The 25,901-nt window shown below is 47.9% G+C and overlaps 2 protein-coding genes and 1 long non-coding RNA gene across 5 annotated transcripts in view; 1 reads left to right on the top strand and 2 right to left on the bottom strand.

Annotated features, from left to right (window-relative positions):
- Positions 1-624, bottom strand: part of Gas2l3 (growth arrest specific 2 like 3) — a 38,023-nt gene extending 37,399 nt beyond the window's left edge. Inside the window, exon 1 of the mRNA XM_003476100.4 lies at positions 499-624. The gene's annotated coding sequence lies outside the window, so the exon portion shown is untranslated. The remainder of the gene's footprint in view (positions 1-498) is intronic.
- On the top strand, positions 9-8,203 carry LOC134477393 (uncharacterized). Its single transcript, XR_010049450.1, has 4 exons — positions 9-750; positions 5,251-5,322; positions 5,417-5,553; positions 7,544-8,203. It is a non-coding gene; the product is annotated as an uncharacterized LOC134477393 (long non-coding RNA).
- Positions 8,204-10,529: 2,326 nt separating this feature from the next.
- The window catches only part of Nr1h4 (nuclear receptor subfamily 1 group H member 4), a 73,338-nt gene continuing 57,966 nt past the window's right edge, over positions 10,530-25,901 (bottom strand). For all 3 annotated transcript variants that reach the window (XM_063255440.1, XM_005006338.4, XM_003476102.4), the window contains 2 exons: positions 12,473-12,586; positions 10,530-11,683 (listed from right to left, as the gene is read on the bottom strand). In XM_063255440.1, the coding sequence (XP_063111510.1) occupies positions 11,445-11,683; positions 12,473-12,586 (353 nt within the window). In that variant the 3' untranslated portion in view covers positions 10,530-11,444. The remainder of the gene's footprint in view (positions 11,684-12,472; positions 12,587-25,901) is intronic.

Below are 25,901 nucleotides of genomic sequence, written 5' to 3'. Positions count from 1 at the left end.
TCCGAGCGCTGCGGGACCCGCGAGGCTGCACACAGGGAGGAGAGGAGCCTCGCGAAGGGCGGGATGACTGGGTGTCAACTCTTCTCCCGAGGGCGATCGCGAGCATCCCAGGGAGCCCTGTGCTAGGCGCTGCGGAGGAGAGTGCCTGGGATCAGGCTTGATCGCTCCAGGGACGAAAGCGGGGCGGGCAGCGGCTCCGCACCTGTGCCCCCAGTGCCCCCCGCGCCCCCACGCAGCACCGCACACCTGTCGGTCGCCGGGGCAGAAGGTGGGCACCGCTTCACCATGACAGCGCCGGCAGCCAATCAGATCTCGCGCCCGCCGCACCCAGCCAATGGCAGAACCCCTCCGATCCCGCGACTTCGAATCCCCGCAGAACCTCCACTATGGCTCCCAGACCCCCAGGGGCTCCTGAGGCCTAGCTCTGAGTCGCCGAAGACCCGAGAAGGCTACGGAAAGTTGGCGAGGCAATGAGAAGGCCACCAGGGAGGTACTCACCAGCGCGGGCGCGAGACGGCCACTTCTCCCTCAATCTGTGCGGGCCGCCACGCCCCCACTAACCGCCGCCGCCGCCGCCGCCGCCGCCCGGGTCCCGGGGTTCGCCGCGGAGCACCACCGCCTCTTTCGAAGGGACCAATCAACGCTCTGGGGCGTGGTCAAGTGGGGGCGTGGTCTTAGGCTCCGCCCCGGACCCGCAAGAGCACGGGATCAGCGCGCGCGACTGAGTCAGCTGGGCAATTCGCGACCGGGGTGACTGAACCTCCCTTTTTTTCCTTTTTTTTTCTTGCTTTCCTTTTTTTTTTCTTTTCCAGTACTGACAGTTGAACTCGGGCCTTCTCACTGAGCTGCATCCCCACCCCATTTTTATTTTGAGCCAGGGCGCGTATTGCACTCCTCCTGCCTCGGCCTCCCGAGTGCTGGGGTTTCAGGCGTGCGCCACCACGACCGGCTCCAGCCTCTTCTTTTTGCCTAAAGGCGAAGTGGTTTGGTAGCGTCCGGAGTGCTCGCATCTGATCCCTCAGCGACAGCCACGACTTTCCTATTTGTCCCGCTGGGCAGGAAAAGTTGCTTGAGCCCGGGCTCTGGTGTTGCACGCCCTGGAACTCGGTGGAGCAGAGCTGAAGGGGCTTGCTCTCCAGTTTTATTTCCTTCTGTTAAGAGCCGCTCCCAGCCCTACACTCTTGGCTCCATGACAGAAACTAATTCAACAGGGCGGTTGTCCTAAGCAGAAATCTCCCAGGGAGAGTCCTGTCCTGGAGCCCTGCAGCTCGCATCACCCTGGAAGCTAAAGGGGATGCTCCCTGTGGCTTGTTCCTGCGGGGAAGAAGCTGCCTAAGGCAGGTCTGTCCTCTGCTCCCGGCCCCCAACCTCCTGATGGTTCTGTTACCCTCGTTGGAGCGTGTCTCTCCTGCCCCCAATTCTCCTTCCCTAAATGTGAGCGTTGGGAGGAAAGCAGGGTCTCTCTCTTGGCATTGTTTTCTCCACTCGACGGAGAACGAAGAAACTCGCTGAAGAAACTAAAGTGCTCGCACGGCGGCAGGTGGCAGCTTCAAAGTGCTCAGCAGCACTGAACCAAAGGCTTGGGGAGGTGGTCGAGGTTTGAAGGAGCTGAATTATAAAGGATGAGTAAAAATCTGCCAGAAGGGGGGGATAATTGCGAGTGAGGGGCGCTTTCCAGACAGCAGGACCCCAACAAATGCCAGGTTCAGGAGATGGGGGGCCCAGGATGGTAGTTTTGAATATGCAAAATTTGGGGAAAAGGAGACAGATCAGTCTAGAGCTCTGGGCCACATGATGCACCTGGCAGGTGCTGAGGAATATGGATTTTCTCCTGCAGACAAGCAGGATGACTATACAGTGGAATGGTATGAATGCATTTGTGTTTTAGGGGGAAATCATTTGCAAAGATTTTGAAGATGAATATGATTTTGCTAGGTGGCAATTTCAAGAGCTTAAAGCTGGCAATTATCTAAAGATACTCACAAAGCCTGGGAAGAGGTATCTGGGCTACCCCAGAGGCTGGCTGCCTCCCCTGGCCTGGGTCATTGCGGGGTAGTGTGGCTCTAAGGAATAAGGGGAACCAGCTCTGGAGGGATTCGCACACTTTGATCTAAGATGCATTTTTGTTGAAGAATGAGAGAAACATATAAGTAGAAATGTTCAGAAGATAGTTGGAAAATTTAGGTCTAAAACTTTATTAGGCTGAAGGTATGGATTTGAAAAACTGATTGAACAAATTTTTGTTCTGTCGCTAAGCACAGGCGTGCACCACCACGGTCCCCGGCAATGACTGACCAAAAAGATGGTCTCTACAAGTCAAGGGACAGGAGGAAATTGAGCCTGAAGCCAGACAGTACTTACTCCTCTACTGAAGCCCCAGAACTTGTGTGCAGGTGGCCTGTGACTACAGATAGCTTTTCCAGATCCTCTTCATCGCAAACTATTTCCATTTAAATCTAAAGGACAGTTCATATTACACCTCATAAAAGACAAATTCTGAATTGAGTTGAGACTTTGATGTGAATTTGTTGAACCCTAACATTAAAATATAAACCCCAATCGATAGAACCTCAAAAATAGTCAACCTGTGTTATACAGATCATGTTTGATCAGTCATTGGTTGTCAGTGGCTGTTTTTATTTTTTTCACATGCATACTTATGCTTCATAATTCAGTAGCATTTTAAAAATTGAAACCATGCTGTTTGAGGTCTATATACAAACACAAACCCATACACACACACACCACTTAATATTTTAAATTATTTAGTGAAACCCAGCCACCAGGATAGCTCTGTGGTCACTTTCTTTTTTATTCTCATTGCCTATTTGGTCATTAAAATGTAGGCCAAGCCAGGCATGGTGGTGTGGGTCATCTGTTATCCCAGCACCGTGGTGGACTGATACAGAAGGGTCACAGGTTGAGGCCCAGCCTGGGCAACTTAGCAAGACACTCTCAAAAATTTTAAAGCAAATAAATTTAAAGGGCCAAGGATATAGCTCAGGTCCTGGTTTCAATTCCCAGCACCACAAAAATAAATAAATATTCAAACAAATATCTAGGACAAGAGTGTATAGAGTCAGGAAATTAGGCAACTCAATCTTCTTCAAGGCCAGGCATGGTGGCTCACGCCTGTAATCCCAGCACTCGGGAGGCTGAGGCAGGAGGATTGTTGCAAGTTTGAGACCAGCCTGGGCTACAAAGTGAGTTCAAGGGCCAGCCTGAACTGCATAGAGACCCTGTCTCAAAAAGACGAAAAAAAAAAAAGAGCATTTTTTCCACTGGTTAAATGCATGATTGGTTCCCTGCTGGATTCTTTGAGTCTCGTTGATACCTATTTTATTCCATAGATACACAAAGCTTCTCAACCAGACTTTTACATAAACTCGCCGTCGCCGTGCTCTGCCTCTCCCTAACCACCATGGCCATCTCGCCCACCTTGATTTTAATGCTGCAGCTACTAATTGAGGGGTTGCCTCTAATGAGCTGCAATTACTTTCATGTGTGTGCTTTCTAATGGGTGATTAGGGTAATAGCCATGCTGCGGAGTGTCTCTCTTTTGTTGAAATTGGCACTGCTATAACATGCAAAGCAAGACTCACCAGTCTGTGAAGTCTTCAGCTGAAACTGGCATCAGAGTAATGCATAAAGCAAAACCCATCAGATTTCAACATTTATTCTGACTTCCCACTTGTGAGTATGAGCCTTGCTGTAAGAAAGCACCGAGTTTGGAAGTCTAAATTGTAAAAGTTCACATTAGGAAAAATCCACTCAACTGAAAAAAACCTCTCTAGGGTCTCTGAAAAGCTCAACCTTTGGAGCCTGAAGTGTGATTTGGTTTCTCCGCAGCACTGCATGGACATTTCTGTTGCTCAAAGCACGCTGCAATTAGTTGTTGATTTTTTTGTTTTGCTTTTGATAGGTTTCTTAGATCTTTTGCCCTATATTTTGTTGTTGTTTTGTAATTTTTTTAATTCTTTGGCATCACTGACTGTCAGCCTATGGACTGTGCCTTGTGTGAAAATACAGGCTGAACTCTCTGGGTGACGGAGACCTTAGCTTATTCACAATCAAGCTGCATGTTCAGCTGATGGAGAACCAATCTCACTGAAAACAATACTAAAGTTTCTCAGAGGGCTCTGCTGGTGCGTAGCAGGATAAGTAATTCAAAACAGGAAATAACGATGGTTATTAATACTGAAATGTTGTGTTACGTGTGTGTAATGGGTTAGTGTCTCCCTGAATCCACGTCCATCTGGAACCTCAGAATATGATCTGACTTGGAAATTCTGTAGATTTTTGCAGCTATAAGATAAGGATTGAAGTGAGACCATATTGGATTGGAGTGGTTCCAAAGCAAATGAAATTTCCTTCTAAGAAACAAAAGATTGAGTGTGGTAGCCCACACCTATAATCCTGGCACTTTGGGAGACTGAGGCAGGAGGATCACAAGTTTTAGCCCCACTGGGGCAATTTAGTGATTCAGGGAAAGGTCTCAAAATGTATGACTAAACAAATATGTTAATAAATAATTAGGGATGTAGCTTAGTGTGAAAGCCCTGGGCTCTATCTCCAGTACCACAGAAAGAGACACAAAAGGACGTGTATGTGTGTGTGTGTGTGTGAGAGAGAAAGAGAGAGAGAGAGGGAGAGAGAGAGAGAGAACCATGTGAACATGGGCAGAGATCAGAGCTGTTCAGTAATAAACCAAACACTGCCCAGAGCCATCAGAAGCTTAAGGAGTAAGGGGGGATTCTCTCCTAGAGGCTTTCGAGACAGCCTCACCCTGTTGACAGCCCGATTTTAAGTTTCTGGCCCTGGAACTGTGCAAAACTGGATGTCTGTTGTTTTACCAAGCCCATGGTAATCCCGGAGTCCTGGGAAGCCACGCAGTCTGCATCCGAGGAAAGCCTTAGATATCTGACAGCGCGGCATGCATGACCACGTGGAGACACACTCCTCCACTTTATCTATCAGATGTGCTCTCAAATCTGAACTTTGTAGCTGGAGCTCGGCTCCCACATAAACTGTGTCGTCTCTAATTGTTGTATCTGAGCATCAATCAAGTTTCTATCACGTTTAGCTCCATATGTAGAAAACAAACCCTCCAGTTCATCGGGGAAAAGAAGACCAAGTGGAGAGAGGATGCAATGTCTGTAACCTCAGGCAAAATGTGACCCAAGATTTCAGATCACATCACCAGAATCCAGTCCCAGCTGACTTTGATTTTTACGTTGCCTTTTTTCTCAGATTCCTCTGGCTGCAAGATACTTTCCAGAAGTGCTGGCTCTACATTTTCTTCGTTCAAATCCAGCCCCAAAAGTGAGTAAGTCTGATAATTTGGCTTGGATTAGAAAACTTCAAGGACTCCGGGGGCTTCCCAAAGAAAGGTTTAAACATGAACTTGTTTTTAAAGGAAATGGAGGAGCTAAGATGATACCTGGGAGCAGAGCAGGGGAGGAGCCCAGGAGTGACCAACAGCGGGAAGCCGGAGCCCCGAAGCCTGCACGGTCAGCTCTGAGGCCGGGTCTGCCTGGCGGGTTTAGGAGCCAGGTAGGAGCACAGTCTTTACCAGAGATACCATCTGAGAGGGGGAGACGGAAGCACACCCGCTTCTCTCCTCCCCATTCTCCCGTCTTTGACTAGTGCCTTCCCCTCTGGCCAGGGCCAGCTTGCTGAGGACCCAATAAAACTCAGCCTGGGGTGGAGGCAGCTCTTCCTCCCCGCAGAGCAGAAAACAGAAGAAAATCTGCACGCAAACAGCATCGCTAGGGAGGTTTTTGCTGTGAGCCTCTAGCTTTCAATGGCTTAATATAGTAGACACTGAGGTGTCTCGCTTGGGAATCTGCCGGCTAACTCCTGGCGGGGAGGGAGGGCTTGTGTCTCGAGCTGTGGGTTGCATTTGCGTGTGCCCCTCTGTCCCTTATCCTCAGACTCCAGCATGTGCTTCTCCTGGCAGACGGCAGACGTGCACAGCAGCACGCAGAATCGTGATGTGTCCCAAGGCCTCGGGTCTCAGCGGCCTGTGTCACCTTCCCTCTGCCTTCCATTGCCCAAAGCAAGCCACGCAGACAGGCTTAGTCCTGATATTTCTATTAAGGGAACAGGTGGGGAATTTGGAACAATGTGGCACACACCACACACACACACACACACACACACACACACACACACACACACACTGCTTGTCTCCTAAAGTTACCACAAGGAAAATATCTTACTTTCTCTAAATGGATCACATCCCTAAACCAATCACCAAGATGTGTGACCCCCCTGGTTAGCTATAGAAGAGTCATATTTCCAGTCCGGGGGCTAAAAGTGGAATCAGCTGTATCCAGAACACTGAAGGAGAGCAGGGGGAGAGCCCCCTGAGGAACATGAGTATGTTACCAAAAATAAAGGCAGCGGATTCTATGTAAGTAACAGCTACCCACTAAGGCAACCGACACCCAAATGTGACACAGGACAGTTTACTGTATTCCTGATGGGAAAAAGTAAATCATAATTTTGTAACAAAAATAAAATCTAAGGAAAAGCAAAATTCTGCTTTAGAATCAAATAATGAAATTGGTTTCTAGTTTTCAACAACAAAGAGGACAAAACTCCAAGAATAGTTACTTAAAAAAATGTTACTCATATCTAATATTTGGATTTATTAATAAAAACGATCATCCATGGTATTTGTGCAAACTAAAACACCACCCGGAGAGAAGGATATTGCGGCCAGAAGAAGCTGGAGAAAGAACAGTGCAGCGGCCGTGGCTTTTAGGGTGCAAGGGGGGCTGAACCTTTGTATCTCTGTAGAGTCCACTTGCTGAGATCCTGACCTCCGAGGCAGTAGTCCTAGGATGTGAGACTTTGGGGGTGATTAGGTCACACGAGGCGGTCCCTGGTGAGTGGGATTCAGCCCTTACGAAAGAGACCCCAGACAGCCCAAACCCCAGAGAGCTGAGAGGGTGAGCTCCCGGGTGCCACCCAGGAACCAGGGATAGAGGACTCCGTCCCACACTGGCTCTGTGGTGCCGTGACCTTGGACTTCCCAAGGACAGAAATTTATTTGTTTCTGTGCAGAATGCTGAGGCAGAGTGGTAAGACTGCGATAGGCTGGCAGGAACAGGGTTTCTCATTCCTGGCACAGTTGGCATTTTGAGCCGGATAACCCCTGCCCTCGTGGGTGAGCCCTGCGATAGAAGGGGGAACGCGGCGAGCAGACACAGCTCTGTTCGCCCTTCCTGTCTCCATTCTTCCTTTCTTAGTTGGTCTAAGAGCACAGAACTGTGACAGGCGCCTTTTAGATTCTAGGCAGGGGAAACACAGGGCACGGGAGTGGGGTGGATGAACACTCGCACTGGTCAACTGCCTTGCGAAGGGAGGCTTCCCCAAAGTCAGCGGGGGCCGCCAGGTGGGAAGAGAAGCCACTCGCAGTGTGGAACAAGATTTTCAAATGACAGCATGGCAGACGATCCCCAAAAGGGCCTATCGTCTGTCCTACGGCTCACAATTTAAACTTCATTCTTAAGTTCTTATTTCTCGTTTCCTTTAGATGTACCACAAATTCCACAAATCAGGTTTCAGCCACTGCTGTCAGCTCACTGCATCAAAGCACGAGAGGTTTATAGGAATAAGAACTCGGCCGCACCAGCTAGGGCAGGCAGTCTTACTTAAAAGCAGAAGACACTAACCCCTTCCTGTGGGCCAGCGCTGGCTGTGGGCTGGCCAACCCCATCTGTGGGCCAGTGGCCTGCGAGTGGGGAGACATGAAGTCCCAAAGCCCCCTCCCTCATACTGTCCTGTAACCACCAAGCTGCTCCAGAGAAACACGGGCTGAGGTGACAGCCACGGGCCTAGAACAACAACTTAATGCCTGTTTATTGGACTGACCTTGCAGGCCTAACGCCAATAGTCTGGACATTTATTTAGAGGATAACAATACGCAGTATGGCAACTAAGGGGATCTCCTTCTGAAGGAGGGAGCCATTGTCCATTATCTTCTTTTAAAGTCCTGTATCATTTTCATTTTCATTGGATTCATTTCATTGGATTTTATTACGTCCAATGGCATGGGCAGCTGTTTCAAAGATAATAAGACATACTATGGTAGCCATTGTTGATTTCCTATTATCATGTCTTGAATTCCTGTGTAACTTTCATAGTTTTCTTTGACTGGTTTTATGCTCTTTAAAATAAAAATAAATAGCTACCATTTACGGAGTGCTTAGTAGTGGGTGGGCTGTCTCATAAACTGGTTTTGAAATAATCATCTTTGAGCTTCACTCCAACCCCGTTAGATGGAATAGCATGCTGTCCACACTCTACAGCAGGAGCCTGAGGTTCACAGAGATTGGGGAATGTGGGGTTTTTGTTCTTGGCAGAGCGGTCTCATAGCTCATTGTGGCAGATCTGCCTCTGTGATACTCTTATCTGTGACAGGCATTTTCTCACCTCAGAGATCCTGGCTATGAGGTCTGATTTCAGACTTTTAGTATGCTTTAACTCTTGCTCTTTAGATTTTTTTCTTAAAGTCTCACAAAAATAAAAACCATTACTGATCTGTTTCTGCTCACAACACATCTGACACCAAATGCATGGGGATCTTTTCCACACTAAACAGCAGTCAGTTCTGATGCCAACTGGGTGCCTGTCTTGGTTAGTTTTCTCTCATTGCTGGGACAAAACACCCGACACCCAGAAGGAAGGAAGAAAAGGCTTCTTCAGCTCACTGTCTGTGGAAGTGTCAGTCCACACTCAGCGGGCTCCAAGGCGGCACAGCACTGGGACAACACTTCAAGTGAGCAGTTAGAGCAAAATCGGGCAGAGCAAGCCTCTTTTCCTCCTTTATACTGTACACAGGCCACCCCAACCTCCCTCCAGGGCAGGTGTAGCACTCCCAAATCCCTGTCCTCCTGTGCTCAGGATGAGGATATTTACCAAGTAAAGATCCTGGCCCCCTGCTGAGTTTCTTAGTTAAACTACTCAACTTGACACAGTGTATCAATCATAACAGTGCCTTACCATTCAATTCAATTCTGGTTGGTAGTTCCCAGATTTCGCAAAGGACCCACAGGTTCAGGGGTCAGTCCCACAAGACTGTCCCCATTTTATTTAGTGGTCACAGCTCTCAGGTTAACACTTGTACTTCTGGCCTGGCCAACTGGGTACAAGTTGGAGCACCTACAACCTCTTCTTCAAATTCAGTATTCTAGATTACTTGGAGAATAACTCCCAGAACTCAGGAAGACATTTGACGCAGCATTCTCGATTTATCCAAAAGGGTCCAGTAGTCTGGGCAAATCGGGGCTGCCCACAGCCTCTCCTGCCGACCCCTTTCCAAGCACCTCCACCTGTTCGCCAGCCCCATTTCCAAAGCCCATTGCTAGGGGGATTTAATGGAAATCCTGTTACTTATGTGTGATTTATTCAACCACCGGCCTTTGGTGATCTGACCCAGTCTCCAGCCTTTCTCCCCTCCCTGGGGGTTGGGGATTGGGACCCAAAATTCTGACCCTTTCATGGCATGGTTGTTCCAGCAGCAAATGGCCCCGTCCTGGGTCACCGGGGTGACATATATTAGCTATGATCAAAGCGGGCTTCTAAGGAACTCCAGAATACGCTCCCGTCACTCTGGGTTTCCAAAAGTTCCTAAGCTCTGTGTCAGGGCCTGGGAACAAAGTCTCAATCTGTATTTTTCGTAGTATTGCAATTAGTTTTCCAGATGCTAGGCATTACTGTTTGTGTCTACAGGTCGTACCCACTTGAATAAACCCAGATCCCCAGGACCAAGCTTCCGGCCCTGTCTGCGCTGCTGGTCAGTGCCCACCGCCCACCACTTCCCCTGCCGGAGCCTGTGATCTGGGCTCCTCCGGACCAGCTCTTCCCTTTCAGACATTCCAACATTTCCTTGCGGTCCTCCCTGTTCCTCTTGCAGGTGGGCCTGCACATTCCCACCTGCTCCCATTCATCAGCTAAATCCCTGTAAGCTGGTGTCTCCATCTTTACACTGGTGACACCGAAGCTTCGGGCCGCAGCCGGCCTCCCCCCACCCCAGTCCTTCGGGCTGTAGTGGAAGCTGCAATTCCCCGCTTCCTCTTCCCGCTCTGCCCTCCTGCAGCTTGAACCCCAGGCCTGTGAAAGACGGGGGAATGCCACTGCCCCTGTGAGATGTCCCTGGATCCCGAGGAAGCCCACAGCATTTTCCTCCTCACCCCTTTGAACCCCTTCCAGACAGTTTCTGGGTCCTTATCATCTTCCTGACCCCCATGAGAGTTTAGCAAAAGAATCCTGAACTGGCGGGGCCAGGGCTCGCCGTGCCACTGTTTTCTACCAAATGCAATCCAACCGATGCTAGCCCCAAGTCATCCTTTTTCCAATGGCTAATTATTTTTAGAACTCCAGTATTGTTTTAGTGCTTTAATACAACACACACACACGCACACACACACACACACACACACACACACACACGCAGCAACTCTGCCTGCTAAGCAAGCTCCCTTTTAGCTGACTCCAGGAGAAAGGGAGATACAGGCCCATTACTTCTGGAAGGTGTTTTATTGTCTTTGCCAAAGGGAGAAGAATGCGGCAGCAGAACAATGGAGGAAGGAAATGAACTCATCCCCTTTGCAGGAAGGAAGTGTTGCACAGCTGCGTCCCCAGCTGTGCCGGGAGGATTTTCAAATAGCAAAACCAAATACATTTAAAAATAATTAATTGTGTGCACTGGAGCCACAATGGGCGTTTTTAAGAGAGCTGAGGGGCTTTCACGTCACTGTAGGTATCTGCACCCTCTTGAGTTACACATGCTTTGCCCTAGCCCCCAAGTAAGGAGACAGGGATTGCTTGGGAATATTTTATGTGAAAATTACTAGCTTTTGTGCATGCTATGCTCTCTGAATTTCAAGGCAAGTGGAATGATCAGGGGGCCATTACGAATGAATGAATGTTGCATTTCCCATGGCCTCGCTAGGGATGAGAAAGTGCCACTATGTTTATCTCTGTGTAATCATCCCTACCCCGGGCTCAGTAAGGATGCCTTTCATCGCTTAAAGAAATCTTTGCCAAATTTCACCCCCAAAGAAAAGTGTATTGCCATCGCACTCAGTTTATGGACAAAATTGAACACAACGCTTTAATAAAATACATGCAAAGTGGTAATAGAAAGCACAGACCAGGGTGTTCTCAGATCTGCTGCTAGGACTGCAGTAACAATTTCAGGAGACACACAGGGCACGCCAGGTGGGACGTGGGACTCCCTGAAGCCTTGGGAAACACGGTGGAGGGACAGTAATTCCATCTACTCCCCTATTTACAGTTCTAGAAGTTACATAATTACTACATCAATTGCATCGGGATTCTTGAGTGACACCAGGCACAGTCGAAATAGAGCCAGTCGAACATGGGGTTTATATCACACGGGGACAAAGGAGCCGGACCTGCCGGTGGGCTCCTCACTGCACGTCCCAGACCTCGCACAGGAGCGGGGTGAACTTGTGGTCGTTCACCCTCCAGGACATCAGCATCTCGGCGTGGTGGTGGTTGAAGGTCCGCAGCTCCGTGAGGCGCCCCAGCAGGCAGGCGAAGTGCTGAGGGTTCTCGGGCTGGTGAATCTTGCACAGCTTCTGCAGCACGTCCAGCAGCGGCTCCTGGAGCTTCTCCACCGCCTCGCGGTCCTTTATGTACTGCCGGTCTGTCGCGCGGTTTTACGTAAAGGGACAAAAAGTGGAAAGCATTAACCTGGCAATGCCCGCTGTTTATGAAATGACGTTTATAATTAATATGCACACACATGTATCTACGCATTACAAGAGTGTTTTTTCAATATAAATTTTCAAGACTTGTGAACAGACTTCTGAAGAAACATATTTTTAAAAAGACAGTGTGCTCTATTATGCTATAAAATATGTAACCTCATTCATGCCCACCGCTTAGAAACCCTTCCTTCACCACTAATTAAAACAATTCCTCCTGGCTGGGTGTGGTGGCGCATACCTGTCATCCTACCACTTGGGAGACTGAGGCAGGAGGAGCCCAGTGAGTTCGAGGCCAGCCTGGGCTTCATAAACGAGTTCAAAGCCAGGTGGCACCACATAGCAAGACCCTGTCTCAAAACCAAACAAAACCCTCCTCCTGCCAGTGTCTTTGCCTGTTTTCTTACCAGTATGTTTTTGTAGCATTTGACACCCTTTGAATACTTCTGCTCCTTCATTACTATGGTCTACCCTCCTGGGGTCTGACTCCACCATCCCAGTGCTGGGACCCAGGCTCAGCGCCTGCGTGCGCTCACTGTGCGTCTCCTCAAGGCCGAGGGCAACTCGCACCGTTCTCTGGCGTGTTAACCATGGTTCAGTTCCAATGGTGCAAGTTAGGCCTTTGTACTTTTTTTTTAATCTTTCTGTGTTTTCCAGATTTTAACAAGTAATATTACTATTCTGTGGAGACAAACAGCATGAAAACAAAAACGCAGCATTGCAATTACCTGGAGACAGGATAACAATGGCCGTGAGCAGGGCGTACTCTTCTTGGGTCATTTTCAATTCTCCAACACTTTTATAAAAGCTAAACATGGGCGTGATGTATTCGTCAGCAATACCTAGGTGGAAACGTTGAAAAATGGCAGAGTTAGAGTAACACTTTCAAGCAACTGCAAAGTGTAAGACTAAAAACAGACATGCGGATTAGATACCCCTAACCCCCAGATACACACCTTCAGCTAACGACTGCAAATTATACGCCTTGGCCAAAGGCAGACATTGCAAAGGAAAACAGTTACCAAAATCCTCAAACGACAGCCTAGCCATGAATTGTACGCCTCTGATTTCAACGGTGTCTGTTTGAGCCACGCTGTCTGACAGCGGATTGTCGCACTCTTGGACCACCAACCAGGACTTCACCATCTACTTGGGCCTTTGTCTTTACAATGTTAATATCTATTACAGCATCTTAGATAACGAAAGAGTTGTTTTCCAGCCCGGCAGTACAAACAGCGCTGTCTGACAAATACCCCAGGCTTTCTGTTTAATCGAAGGGTTCTGATGTCCAGCCGATGTGCCACCTGCCTGCCCAGTTATCCACTAGGCTTCAGCGCTTGGCTCCTATCTCCAGGTTCTGTGTGTCCAAGATCAAAGACACTGTGAGAAAAAGCCGAACCTTTCCCTTCCCACCCACTCTTCCCGGAGTCCCCTGCTCAGTGACAGGGTCCTCCTCCTCAGGCTTGCACAGGCCGGCAGCTGAGGTCCTGGGGCCCAGGATCGTGGGTTCTACCGCTCACCTGCTCGGTACCCCTCTCCCCTCCACGGGTCCTGGGCCTGACGAAGTTTAAGCTCCCATCTCTTCCCATCTGGGGTTCCTGCCCTGGCCCCCTCACTGGTCTTCCTGCCTTCAGTTTGTTCCAGTTCAGCCCATCCTCTTACTCAGATGCTGAATGGCCTTTTTAAACCTCAAGTGGCCCACCCCACCCCACCTCACCCCACCCCGCCCGCCCGGAAGCCTGCAGACCTTTAACAGAACGCCACCCACTTAGGTGTCAAGTTTTACCTCCCTGCCTTTGAAGTTGCCCTCGCCTCTCTCACCCCCACGGGCAGCACACAGGAGTGGGTGTTTACTGAGCACTCACTACCTGTTAGGCACCCTTCCAAGTTCTTCGAAGGCTGCAGTTACTTTCACTTTTCGAACACCCACTTTGGTGTGCATGGAGAGGTGCGTGTGAACTCGCCCAGCGCATTCAGCTAATGGCAGGAGGGGCCAGCACTCAAAACCAGCTTTGATCGTCGCTAGCTGCTAACAAGCTGTTCCGTCCATTTGTATCCTCCATCTCCCCCTTCTAGCTTGCTGCTCTTTATAACTGAAGACTTCTGAGTGCCTTCCTCCAGCCATTGAGCCTGTTATGTGCGGAAGAGCCTCTGGCTGGGCAGTCAGGAAAGCTTCCAAAGCCTGGGATGGGACTCGGGGATGAACTGAGTTTCCCACGATTGGTCCAGATGAAAACAGACTGCTCTGTTCCTCCCCTAACCAGATCTAAAAGCAAGGAGATTGGCTAAACCAAACCAGAAGAAAACTTGAGATAATCATGCGATTATCAAGCTGGGCGCAGGAGCTCTCACCCGTAATCCCCGCACTCAGGAGGCTGAGGCAGGAGGTTACTAATTTGAGGTCAGCCTGGGCTACACGGCAAGTTTAAGGCTAAAGCTGGGCTACATCTCAAGACCCTGTCTCAGAATGAAACAAAGCAAGACAAAACAAAAAGACTGCAATCATCATCTACCTTTCAACTTAACTGAAAGAGATTTTATAAGAAATCCTAACTCTTCTCCTTTAGAAGAGTCCGAGGATTCTTCCCAAACTGAGCCCTTCCCCTTCTCTCCTGCACTCGGCAGATCACACTCTTCCTGCTTTGACTTGAGCTTCTTAACCGACCCTGGCGGGCTTCCTGAGCCTGGTGGAACAGCGTGAGGCCGACATCATGCCCACGAGTGCCCCCTATCCACCGTCACCGAGTGAGCTGAGTCCCTCTGACCAAATTAGATGCAGGGGGTTGGAGGATTTGAGTCTGGGAATATTGATCCTGCCTCCCCCGAAATAGTGGTCACGATGCTGGCATCTAATGTCACTTACAGTAAGTTACATACTGCATTATTTCCCCTATATGTGAAACCCAAAATATGAATAAATTGAAGAATCAAATAAAATAAAGTCAGACTTTCTGGAAACAGGGCGTGACCCCAGGAAAGAGGCTCAGGTTTGGGGATTGAAAACAACCAAGATAGGTTACATATGTGAACCAGCTCTCCAAGTGATTGTACCGATCACAGAGTACGGAAAACACACAATAAACATCTTTCTAAAAAGTGACTGTGAACCATTTCTGAGTTTGAATACTTTTTCAGCTTTAGCGTTTTCATCTGTGATGTAAATTATATAACAACAGCATTAAAAGAGAAATACAGAGAACACCTTGCTCTTGGCTGGCTCAGAGCAAACCCCCAATAAATATTAGAGCAACTAATCAGAATAGTTATTCAAATGGATTGAATTAACAAACTAGCTCATCTTCATTTCAGCTCATTTTAATTTTAAATTAAATTTATGTACTTTTGTCTGTGCAAAGTTATCTTCACTTTAAAAAAAAATCATCTGCATAGTGCAGGAGATGGGTACCAAGAGCTGACCGGCAATTTGCCTCAGTAAAATACTAAAATCTGTATTTTCTTGCTAAGGTTTCCTTTTTATTTTGAGACCTAGTAGTCTTTATGCTTTTTACAATCTGTTGTAGTTACCTAAAATAATTCATAGCTATGCCATAACTTTAAATAGTACATGACATTTGGAGAAAATATTCACGACAGTTGATTTGAAACTGTTCAGTGATCTTTAATTACATAATTTCCTACTTAGTTTGTATTTCTAAATCTTCCATTAGTTTTCTTATTATAATTGATAACGTTTGCAAAAAAATTAGGTTAAAATCTTAATAGGACTTTCATCTTGTGCATATTATAAACGTCAAGAATAAATGCATAGAAAAGGTAGAAACCATGCACAAGTTTAAAAAAATAATTTCCCTACAGGACAGGTCAACTATGACTATGTCTTGGGAATGAGTCAACAATCATAATAACACACCAGCCTGCCACGGGAGTGTTGTGTTGTTTGTGCCATGGGAGTGTGTGTTGCTAACACAAGAAGTGTAACAGCAGTATCGTCCTGCAGGGGGCAGCCTTTTCCTGTTTTCCCGCCGCCTCTTCCTGCACCTCGGTTAACGTCTCCTTCATTTTTACACTCACCACCAATGAGCTGATTTTCGGTCACAAGAGGGCGCTATTTTCTAACCCAGCTACAAAGACAGCCTTGGAAGAGTTTGAACTCAGAAAGAAAAGAGAAAAAAATTACAGGTGTCTCTTTTTGCTCCTGTTTCTTATTTCTTTCTCTTTTTAGAACGAGTCCTGTGATTGATGAATTCATTGCTCAGTGATCATAGTCCCTCACAGAGTAAGCATTTGACCGGATCAACACTGTCCTGTTTTAACTTTATTTCCTAACTTCCCATCTTAATTAGAAACAAAAGCAAACAGAGCTGCACTGATGTGTGAGTGCTGTTATACACAAGGTCGCCTCCTGTACAGTAGACACGTTTCCTGGTGCTGTCTCCACTTCTGGGTTATTCACTGTAACTGATGGCCTCCATATGGACTGAGCATCTGCTTTACAGTGACACTGTGCTGTCCGGCTTAGGGCCGGCAGGGACCAGCGTGCTTGCAGCCCATGAGATCCACAGGGCTCTTGGGAAGCTCCTAGGAGAGACTTCCACACTGGGGGGCTCGGAAGAGACCGCCTCCCTCCTCGTCCCCTTTGACTGCTGTCACGTGAGGAGGTGACGCCTGCAGTGGCCGAGGCCATGAGAAGACCCGGCAGAGGACGTGGCTCGGGTTAAAAGCACTGCACCAAGGCCAGCCGCGCTAAGGTGAGGGGGAGCCGAGCTGCCGAGGCCCTGAGGGGACGGTTCTTCACCGTCTTTCCTCTGGGCTTCTTGCTGAGCTCACACCTCTCCTGGCTTCTGAAATTAGATCATCAGCCTGGGACACTGACAGCTCCACTGACAGATGAGACACTTCCTGGCATGTTCATGCGTCTTCCTCTGAAATACGCTGCAGCATACTTAGTAGGGGAAGGCGATCACTCCCCCCTCGCCCAGTTCCAAGGCCGAGTTTAGATTTTCTTTTTCTTTAGAGCTTTCCCTGTCAGAGTGTAGCAGAATGAGTCGTGGGGTGCAAGTGGGGGGCACTGGGGATTGAACCCAGGACCTCACGCGTGCTAGGCAAGAGCTGTGCCACACAGCTACCGTGTGAACCTTTTTAAGTTTACTGCTGAGACAGGGTTTCAGGGTGCCCCGGCTGGCCTCAGACTTGTGATCCTCCTGCCTCGGCCTCCCTCCGGAGCAGATGGGATTATAGGGGTGCTCCAGGCTAATTAGCTGCTTTCTTCCCCTCGTTCCATTCTATCACACGTCTCACAAATCGTATCTCTCCCTCTCCATGGAGTATGAAATACTATATACACTTCGTGAGATCAGGAACCAGCTGGCCATCCCCAGAGGACAGCAGGTGTACTATGCTGCCTGCCTACAGAGACAGTTTCATGGGTGACTCCATTCACCTGTGTCTCTCTCGTAATTAGCATCCCGCTGAGGTAAGCAACCTGTGCTAAGGCACACAGTCCGAGTTTTGCTAGCTCCTGGGAGGACAGATGACACAGGCTGAGCTGTGCTGGGGTAGGAGCCGTGGTGAAGACAATGCGACGTCTCTGTGGTGTTACAGAGCGTTTCCGCCACTGAACTCCACCCAGTGGGCCATTAATTCCCACACTCTTGGCTCTAAGGGGGAGAAAAACTTGCCATCAAACCAGCAACTGAAAAATAAACCACTTTTAATATAAAATATCTCATAAAAATAACATGCTTCTTATTATTCTCAGTGGCTGAAAGTTACCTGGGCAAGTTAGGTCGCCCGGGTGCTCGGCTCTGAGCTGAGTTTGTCGCATCCCCATCCATCTCAGGACCACATACATAACCTGCCAGGCAGCAGGCGGTGCCAGAGGATGAGACTCTCCAGCAGGGAACAGATGAGTGGAAGAGACGGATGTGCAAATCAACACACCATGTCCAAAACTGAGCAGGTCAAAGGACTCGCCCCTGGGGGACACAGCCGAGAGACAAGACCCTGGCCAGGGGCTACGAAACACCACCCCTCACATCCTGTAGTACCTGCAGTCCCTAGAACTGACCCTCAGACTATCCATGCCAAAATTATGTGACTTCGAAAAGCAAAATTAAAGATAGTAAGAATTCAATACTCTAACTTGAGTAATTTTTTTTGCTGTGTAGTTCAGGATGGTCTTCAGTTCACTCTGTAGCCCAGGCTGACCTTGAATCTAAAATCATCCTCCTGCCTCAGCCTCCCAGGTTCTGGGATTATAGTGTGTGCCACCACACCCAGCATATGTATCTTTTTATATATATTCTGTCACTGGTTTATTTATATTTCCAACCTTTCTTTGAAAGACAGTATTTGAACTCAGCCCCTTTGGAAACTTTAGCTCTTGTTGCTTTGTGCATATTGCGAAGGGGAAAGGCAAGCACACACATGTATAGAATACACTGTTTGTTTTGCTTCTGTATGGTGCCCAGGCTGGCCTCAAACTGGTGATTCTCCTGCTTCAGCTTCCTGAGTAGCTGGTATTACAGCCATGTGCCGTGGTCCCCAGCTATAAAACATTTAAGAACATAGAAACGAGCAGAGTACATTTTACTACATGTAGTGTGCTTTAGTATGATACTACTAACTAGCTATGACTTGCTCACTCAGCTTCTGTCCCTGACTTCAGTGTCTCTATGGATTTATTATTTGCTTAAAAGCAGTTGACATCACCAGCTGCTGGATGACATCACATCATCTCGTAGCTGAAGGCAGATATCACGTCTTACTGGGTCTAGATATTCCTAGGAAAGTTGAGCAAACAGCAGATCTTGGTGTGTGACAGGGGAAGCTAGAAAGAGTGGGGCTTCATCTGGAACACTGCATTCATTTCCTGGAGCCCTGCTGGAGAGGCAAATGGCCTGGGGCAGGTCAGCCAGCCTTTCTGAGCCCATTTCCCAGCCTAGAGAACTGGACCCTGACAGCGACCTTTGGGGCTCTTGGGAGTCCTAACAAAGTGATGCGGACAGAAATGGAGCATTCTAGGGCTGGAGCTGCCGCTTGGTGGTTGAGCTCTTGTGGGCAAAAGGGCCCAGCACCTCATAATCAATCAGTCAATCAAGCAAGCAAGCATTCTAAAATCTTGAGATACTTGTCATCCTGATAAATACTCAGTTGGAAACTTAATGTATGCCTATTGTAGGGATAAAAAAGGCCCCCACCCCACCCTATCAGTCTGGAAGGGGAGTTATTCCTATTTGATAAGAATGGAAGAAGTTACCTCAGGCTGTGAGGGGTTAGTGCTAATTTCCTTACTGTTAAAATGTAAATTACTCAGTGATAGCGAGGCTGTCTCAGTCCAATATGCATATTCTGTGGTGTCATGATTATTCCTATTTTTATTAAAGACTCCGGCTTAACACCTAGTTTGCATTATAATTCCTCACTAGGAATAAAACCATTGATGTATGCAAGCTGGGCAGGAGCAGCCAACCACAGACTGTGGAGAAGTGTATCCTGAAGGCTCAATTAACATAAACACACACTGTGGCCCTCATTAAGTAAGAATGTCTCAGGGGACGATGTCTTTGTGTATGTAATTGGGTTTCATAATAGAAAACAGTACGAATTTGAAAAACAAGAAAAGAAAAAATACATGTTATAGTCTTTAAAGACCTCTGGAGGCGTAAATGGCAATTTTGGGCGGCTAAGTCCTCCCAGAATTAAACACACAATAGAAATAAGAAGGTGTTACATTATCATACGAATAAAAAGTTATTTGAAAGGTCATCTTGCAAGATCAGGTTTTCAGGCGCTGTGTGGAAGAGACAATGTTCTGAAAATCCAGCGAGAGAAGCCAGTTCATAAATATTAATAAGTGGAAGAAACATCATTATAAGAAATAACGTAAGGAGCAGCGTGTGATCGGGGTGGGTTTTGTTGTCACCAGGTGTGGCTGACATTTGGGGAAAGTATCTTACCATAGATCAGAGACATGCACATTTATATACGCAGATCGTATTCTAGAAAACTTCATTCAGGGACTCGCCTGCAACTTGAAGACTCATGAGTTCTGAAACCTGTGACTTTACAAGCAAAGGGTTATCGATGATAGATGGACAGACAGACAGACAGATAGATAGTTTTTCTCACCTAGATACTGCATCAGTCTCCTTACAGGTCTCCTGCCTCTTGTTGGAATCTCTCCAAATCTTCATTGATGAAGATTTGCTAATGACCGCTGGAAAGCTCTCTCCGTGCACAGCTAAGCCCTTGGACTCAGAATGTTACAGACGTTCTGTTGTATAAGAACTAAATTAGGCTGCTTTTGTGCATCTGAGGTCCTGAACAATCAGTCAAGCACGTGCAACATTTTCAGCTTTGTAAGTTATTTTGCAAAACAATGAGACACCTTCTGGTCCTCTAGGAAGCTCTCCTGTTCCGCCACATTTTACACTCAGCATTTCTACACTGATGCAGCGTGAGGACCCCACCCCTGCTGGGGAGGCCTTTCTCAGACCTCTGCCGCCTGACACATTCCTATCTTGTTCAATGACTGCTTTCTGTGCCAGGGCTGACTCCCAGCACACACACCCAGAGGCAGGCTCTCTTGGGCTTCCGTTTCATTTCACAAATACCCTCCTTAACTTTGCTCGCCCACCTCCGGAGGCTGCAGTCCCTAAAGGACAAGATCACAGAGTGGCTTCCCCATCCTCAGTCACTGCAGTACTTCGCACAAAGCTGGCACCTATGTTCAGTGGATCCTTGAATGACAACTCAAAAAATGAGCTGAAAACTCTCTGAAGCACTGACTGGCTGCGCGTTTTTACAAACTTCTGCCGCAGACACGATCACACATGGGACTTTGCTTACCGCCCGGTGCCCATTTTCAGGTTCTCTGTACCAAGGATTCTCAGTCTTCACACTGCTAACATTTTGGGCTGGATGATTCTCTCTGCGGGCAGTAGGCTGCTTGGCATCCCGGCCTCTGCTCACGCTATTCATGCCCCCTTTCTTGTGGATCACAACCCTAAACCCAAATATCCAGCACCTCCGCAGGGACGGGGAATGGTCGCCAGCTGAAAACCACTGCCCAGCAGTGAAAAATAGCATCCTTCCCTTCACCAGTGAAGTGTCAGAATCACACACCCGACTCAGACCCTTCCCGCACGGCCAGCTGACGCCGCAGTATCAGGCACGTGTTTCGGTCCACGTGGCTGAAGGTGACCCTCTACCGATGGATAAGCCACGACACACGATGCCTCAAAGCCACCCTGTCTGCCCTGCTCTCCTTCTGCCCAGACTATTACAAGTCAGAGACAAACTTTTATCTTGTTAAAGAGTGCTGCTTCTAGGTCTCTGTTACAGTAGCCAACCTTTATTTTAAATTATACCTGACTCTATGGTGACTGTTTGCTTTTCATGCCTGTTTTTCCTGACAAACTGCATCCTTGAGGATGTGACTGCATCTCACCCATCACTGTCTCCAGGAGACCCGGCCCGTGGAAAAGTCAACAAAAAGTTCTTGAGAAACGGGAAGAGTACGGTAGCTGAATCTATGAATACAGATCTCTGCAGAAATAACTTTTTTTGCTGGACAGCTACCACACTGGAAGAATTGAATGAAATCAGAGGATCTAAATGGATGTAAGTGACCACCAAGAGAGTGGAAGAGGACTCAGGCGCCTCCACCTTGAGACACAGGAGGCGCTGTCTGTGATGACCCACAAATTAAGGAGGCGGGAATGCTCTCAGGGCCTGGGGGTGTCAGCCAGCTCTGCATTACAGCTGACTGCCGGTTAGAGGTGCTCTTCTTGCAAAATACAGGTGTTTCCTGCGTGCTTAGCTTGGTAAGAAGAGGAGCAGAACTGTTGGTTTCCCCATGGTGGTGGGGTGCTGACATTTGCAGAGAGGTTCCACAAATATGCAGGGCCGGAATTGAAGGGAGCTTCCATTGCAGCACCCCCTGCCTCTGGTCCTCGAAGCTTTTGCGTCTTGATGGCTGGAGCCATTCTGCTGCCCAGAGCAGGCCCAGCCTTAACCCAGACTGAGACCTGGAGGGCACTGTGCTGCACCAGCTCGAGGGCTGCATCTGATCCCAGGCTCAAGGCTCCCGCTTGCTTCTTGTGGGGATCCCCGACTCACTTACTGATTGAGCCTGGGGAGTCCCCTTTTCTCTAAGGGGCAGTTTCCTGTAAGACTGGGTTGGCCAGGGGTGGGGACCAGGCTGACTGTAGAGGCGCCCAGGCAAAGCATGTGGTCAGCAACCCAAAGTGAGCCAGGCCTGTTGTTTAGGTCTCAGATTTGAGCGGAACAGGAGGAGAGTTGCACTCAGGGACAGAAGGGGTTTTCTTAAAGAGATGATAAAGTAACAGGGAGCGGAGGAAGCCTGGTGAACAGTCCAAGGAAGAGATCCTGTGCACGGGCCTTGAGCCCTGAGCCAAGCACTGACATGGGCAAGGCCAGGCAGAAAGCCAGAGTCAGCGGTGGAGGCTGAGGGGGCAGAAGACCAGAGCGGGGGAAGCTGTTTGGGGACAGAGAACCGCTGATGTTGGAGAGCTGGAAGGGGGCGAGCTGGAGCGTTAGGAGGTGACCTCACAGGGAGGGCATGCTTGGGTCTGCTGTCTGGGAGAAAGGACACTGTTGGCATTAACACGATCTAGTCTAGTGCAGCTGGTCACATCTGCCTCCAGGAGTTACAAGGTGTTTTTGCAAAGCCTGCTGAGTGCTGGCCATGGAGATGCCCGGACTGGTCTCCCCTTAGGCGAGCTCGCTGTGGGTGCATGGTGGGCTGATCATCTCCGCCGCTGCCCCAGGCAGGCTGAGGGCCCTTGCACAGTCTGCAGCCAGGCACTGGGCCCAGCGGGTGTGCTGGGGTGGGTCTATCCCATGGGCTTCTCAGACTTCCCCCCTTCATCAGCCTTTAGGCTTTGTCAGAACCGGGCTGTGGTCTGAGTCTCTCCCTCCCCCTCCCGCGGTCAGGCCAGCGTGACCACTTCCCTCAGTGTAACCTTTCCTTGCATCTGCTTCCTGTAAGAAAGCTCACACGCTCAGGCTAGGGTCTGACACACACTCGGTGCTCATCACTAATGTTTGACACCCTGATTAATACCTCCGTGAATCGTGCATCTATATCTTTCACCAGCATTTGTAATTTTTCTCTTGATATTCCATCAAAATTATTTTTGCCGAAGAGATTTCCCCATCTTAGCCAAGTTAGGAAAGGGACTCAGTCCTGCTCAGTGGTCAGCGTAACACCGACCTGGCTCTCGAACCAGGAGGTCTGATGGACCAGGCAGAGAGGAAGGATGAAAGCAGGGAATCCAGGAGGCAGAATGAGAGAAAGAGAAGGAGACAGCGATAGAGATATATACCTGTCCCCAAAATTAGTTACTGGAGGCAAGCTCTAGAGACAAGACTGCCGGTCAGTGGTCAGTCTGGGATTCCAGCCACTCTGGTACTGAGCAGAAGAACCCGCGGAGGATAGAAACGGGCGGACCCTAAAGCACACTGCTGCCCACTCTTTCATTCTTCTGTTCCGTAGAGACGGCGGAGCCCCTGCCCCAAGCAGGCTGCCCATCGATGCTGAAACAAAGTCTGACTTGAGAGGCAGATGCTGCTTATGAAGTTTTTAATATCAGAATCTAGACAAGGCTGCTGGACAAATATGAAGGTTAGACATGATTTCTGTGAGATCGGATTGCTCATTTCAATAGCTTTTTCCATCTGGGGGTGGAGGGGACACAGCTAGTCAGTGGTGGACCCTAGATTCAAGGCACACCCCACACTCAGGATTCTTAACTACAAGCTGCTCTGGAAGCCATTCGTACACGTGAACTACAGCAGGATCCCTCAAGAGTTAGAGACCTATCTGGAAAATGAGTAATATGTTTCCTCATGAATCCTCATTTCTTTTTATTTTATTTTATGCGTTAGAGTTGGCACATGGATTTCTCTGAGAATGCAGCCACAGTTCACAGACGCCAGAGCCAAATAAGTGATTAAATGAAGCAAGTGAGGTTTTCTCATCACCGCTTAAAGCCAGTGTTTGTTTGTTTGTTTGTTAAGCCACAAATGTTATACATGAAAGAAACCACCAATCTATAAGCAAGAGCCTAAACTTTTAAATTCACACTTGGGAAAATCCAGCTTTCTACCAATTAACTGTTTCCTGGATTGAACTGTCAATAATGATACGACAGTTTTGAAATCAGAATATTTACATGCTGAGCAAACAATCCATCAGAAAACTCGAATTACTAAGAGAAGAAAAGTAGGTCACGGGCATTTTGGTTGTTTCCAAGATCCGGCCATTAAAACTTGTGCTGCTATGAACACGGGTGCACAAATATCACTGTGGCATGACATTTTCAATTTTTCTGGAAAAATACCCAGGAGGAGAATAGCTGGATTGAATGAGATTTCCAATCCCAGCTTTTTGAGGAATCTCCATGGTGATTCCCACAGTGGCTGCACCAGTCTGCACTCCCACCAACAGCAGAGAAGGGATCCTTTTCCCCACAGCCTGGTCAACATTTGTTATTGGTTGACTCCTTTCTGGAGTCTAATCTTGGAAACAACTCAAATATCCGTCAACCACAGAATGGATAAAAAAGATGTGGTATTTCTATGCAATGAAATATTACTCAGCTATAAAAAGAATAATCTTGAGGCTTTTATAGGTAAATGGAGGCAACTTGAGACCACACTCATAAGTGAAATAAATCAAACTCACATTGATAAATATCATATTGTCTCCCTAGTGTAAAGAGAACAGTAATAAGATCCAAAATGTATAATAGACATTGTTATAATGAAAGGGAAAGACAGTGCTCAAAAGGAAAGAACAGCTGGGGTAGGGGAGAAGAGAGAAAGGAAGAGATTACACGGGTGTAGGGTTAGATATGTAAATGTACGCATGTGCACACATGCAAGATAGACAGCTACACTCCTGATCTCTGCGAGTTCAGGGAACAGTTTGTGTCATTGTTGTTTGATTGTTTGATCCTTTTTATACCTAGATCTGGTAACCTGAACAACTACTGCTAAGACAGCAATACACAGTTTATTAGCTAGTGTAATTTACTACTATTTTTTAAAAATTCTGTATCATTTCTATCCTTTTTTATGTTTTTCTTTTTAAAATAAAAAAAAGAAAAGCAGTTAAGACTTGTAGAACTAAATAGTCCTTTGGAGGTTACCTAATTCAATCACTCTTCCTTGGTCTGGGCACACACACACACACACACACACACACACACACACAGTTTTTGTTTGTTTGTTTTCTTTTGTGTACCAGAAATTGAACTCAGGACCTCTGGCTTGCCAGGCAGGCACTGAGCCGCTGAGCTAAATCCCCAGGTCCACATTACTTAGAAAACAGAAAAATCTTTAGCCCAACACTGAAAAAACCCTCCGCTCACCCGTGTGGTTCTGGCTTTCCCCCTCTTTGGACTTCGTTTCAATGTGGCATTTTTATTAAATCAACTCAGTTACTCCCCCCCTGCCCGGGCTTTCTTGCCTCTGCCCTGGCTCCTCCTTCCTGCCCCTCCACCCAGGAGCCCAGCTCAGGGACTAAGCAGGCCCTGCACAGGGCACAGGAGAGCCGCCCTCCTGGCAGCCATCTCTCTCCACCTCTTCTCCACGTTTTCTTCTGACCATGGACAGTTAGTTCATCCCTTTCCACTAGAAGGTGGGCATCAGAGAGGGGACGATGCCTGGCTGTCCTCCTCCCGGCCACCAGACTCCCTCAAACACCATCAAACAAACGCATCCGTGGATGTCTCGGGATAGCACATCTCTACACTCCGCCAGTGACCCTAACTATACTTCCAGATTTAGGAATTTTTTTTTAAACTATGAAACAGGGATTTTTAAAAATAACTTTCAGGTTTTAATTAAGAAGAGAAAGACATGACTATGGGAAGGCAGCTTTTTAAAGTTATTTTCCGCTTTTAAGTTATTTTCCTTATATCCCAAATGCAGTGCCATCTGAATGCTTTCCTTCAGGTCTCTTTGTAAAGTCCTGGCACTAGAGGTCTAGGGACTCGTTCCAGCTGTTGGAAAATGGTAAGACCTTGAGAAGTCCTCACCGCTCAGTCCTCCGCAACCCACACACAAAATCTCAGAAAAACAAGACCTTGTCTTGTGTTAAGGATCTTCTTTAGATTAACTGTACAGGATTCCTAGCAACTAATCTTAAAGGCTCTCGCCCCTCTC

This window comes from Cavia porcellus, unplaced genomic scaffold, assembly GCF_034190915.1.
Source record: "Cavia porcellus strain 051 isolate PalLab524CR breed Dunkin Hartley unplaced genomic scaffold, mCavPor4.1 scaffold_8, whole genome shotgun sequence".
In the NCBI taxonomy this organism is placed as follows: Eukaryota; Metazoa; Chordata; class Mammalia; order Rodentia; family Caviidae; genus Cavia; species Cavia porcellus.
Note: the sequence above shows the minus strand (reverse complement) of the source record. Positions and strands in the feature narration are given on the sequence as shown.